We start from the raw sequence: 667 nt of genomic DNA, 5'->3' as shown, positions 1-667 counted from the left end.
CATTCCTGCGGGGCAGTTCCATGTGAACGCCCCCGTTGCACGTGTATGTAGTGTGTGTAGTAGTTGTGTATCAGCGACTCACGTGTAACTGATGTGTGCGTGCAACCGGTGTGTCAGGAGCATGTAACTGGGGGGTGGGGGGGTGTAACCGGTATGTTGGGTGTGTACAATGGGTGGGTGTGGAGCTGATGTGTTGGATGTGTGCAACTGAAGTGGGATTGTAACTGATGTGGTGGGTGAGTGTGCAACCAGCATGCCAGGCGCATGTAACTGGGGTGTGTGTGTAACAGTGCCATGTAACGGGGGGGGGTGTAAGCATGCCAGGTGCACGTAGCTGAGGTGTGCATCTCACCAGTGTGTCAGGTGCATGTAACTGGGGGTGGGCATGTAATTGTCTTGCACGCTTGCACACCCCCCCTCAGGTGTCCAGGACACACACACACACATACACGCAGGCACACACAGGCAGGGAGGGCATTGAGTGCTGGGGTCATGCATCTCAGGGTGGGGGAGGGCTTGCCCCCTGCCCCCATCCCACAGCCTAGAGTGACGTGATGGGGTCCCCCCCCCGCAGTGCATCTACAGGGACTACGACACCGACCGGTCCGGCACCATCGGGAGCCATGAGCTGCCCAGGGCCTTCGAGGCGGCCGGTAAGGACGTGGGG

At 59.4% G+C, this 667-nt stretch overlaps 1 protein-coding gene across 1 annotated transcript in view; it reads left to right on the top strand.

Annotated features, from left to right (window-relative positions):
• CAPNS1 (calpain small subunit 1) overlaps nt 1-667 on the top strand; it is a 3,581-nt gene that overhangs the window by 1,624 nt on the left and 1,290 nt on the right. Inside the window, exon 5 of the mRNA XM_006032531.3 lies at nt 575-661. Within this exon, the coding sequence (XP_006032593.2) occupies nt 575-661 (87 nt within the window). The remainder of the gene's footprint in view (nt 1-574; nt 662-667) is intronic.

Source organism: Alligator sinensis, unplaced genomic scaffold (assembly GCF_000455745.1).
Source record: "Alligator sinensis unplaced genomic scaffold, ASM45574v1 scaffold107_3, whole genome shotgun sequence".
Taxonomy (NCBI): domain Eukaryota; kingdom Metazoa; phylum Chordata; order Crocodylia; family Alligatoridae; genus Alligator; species Alligator sinensis.
This window is presented reverse-complemented; position numbering and strand designations above follow the sequence as displayed.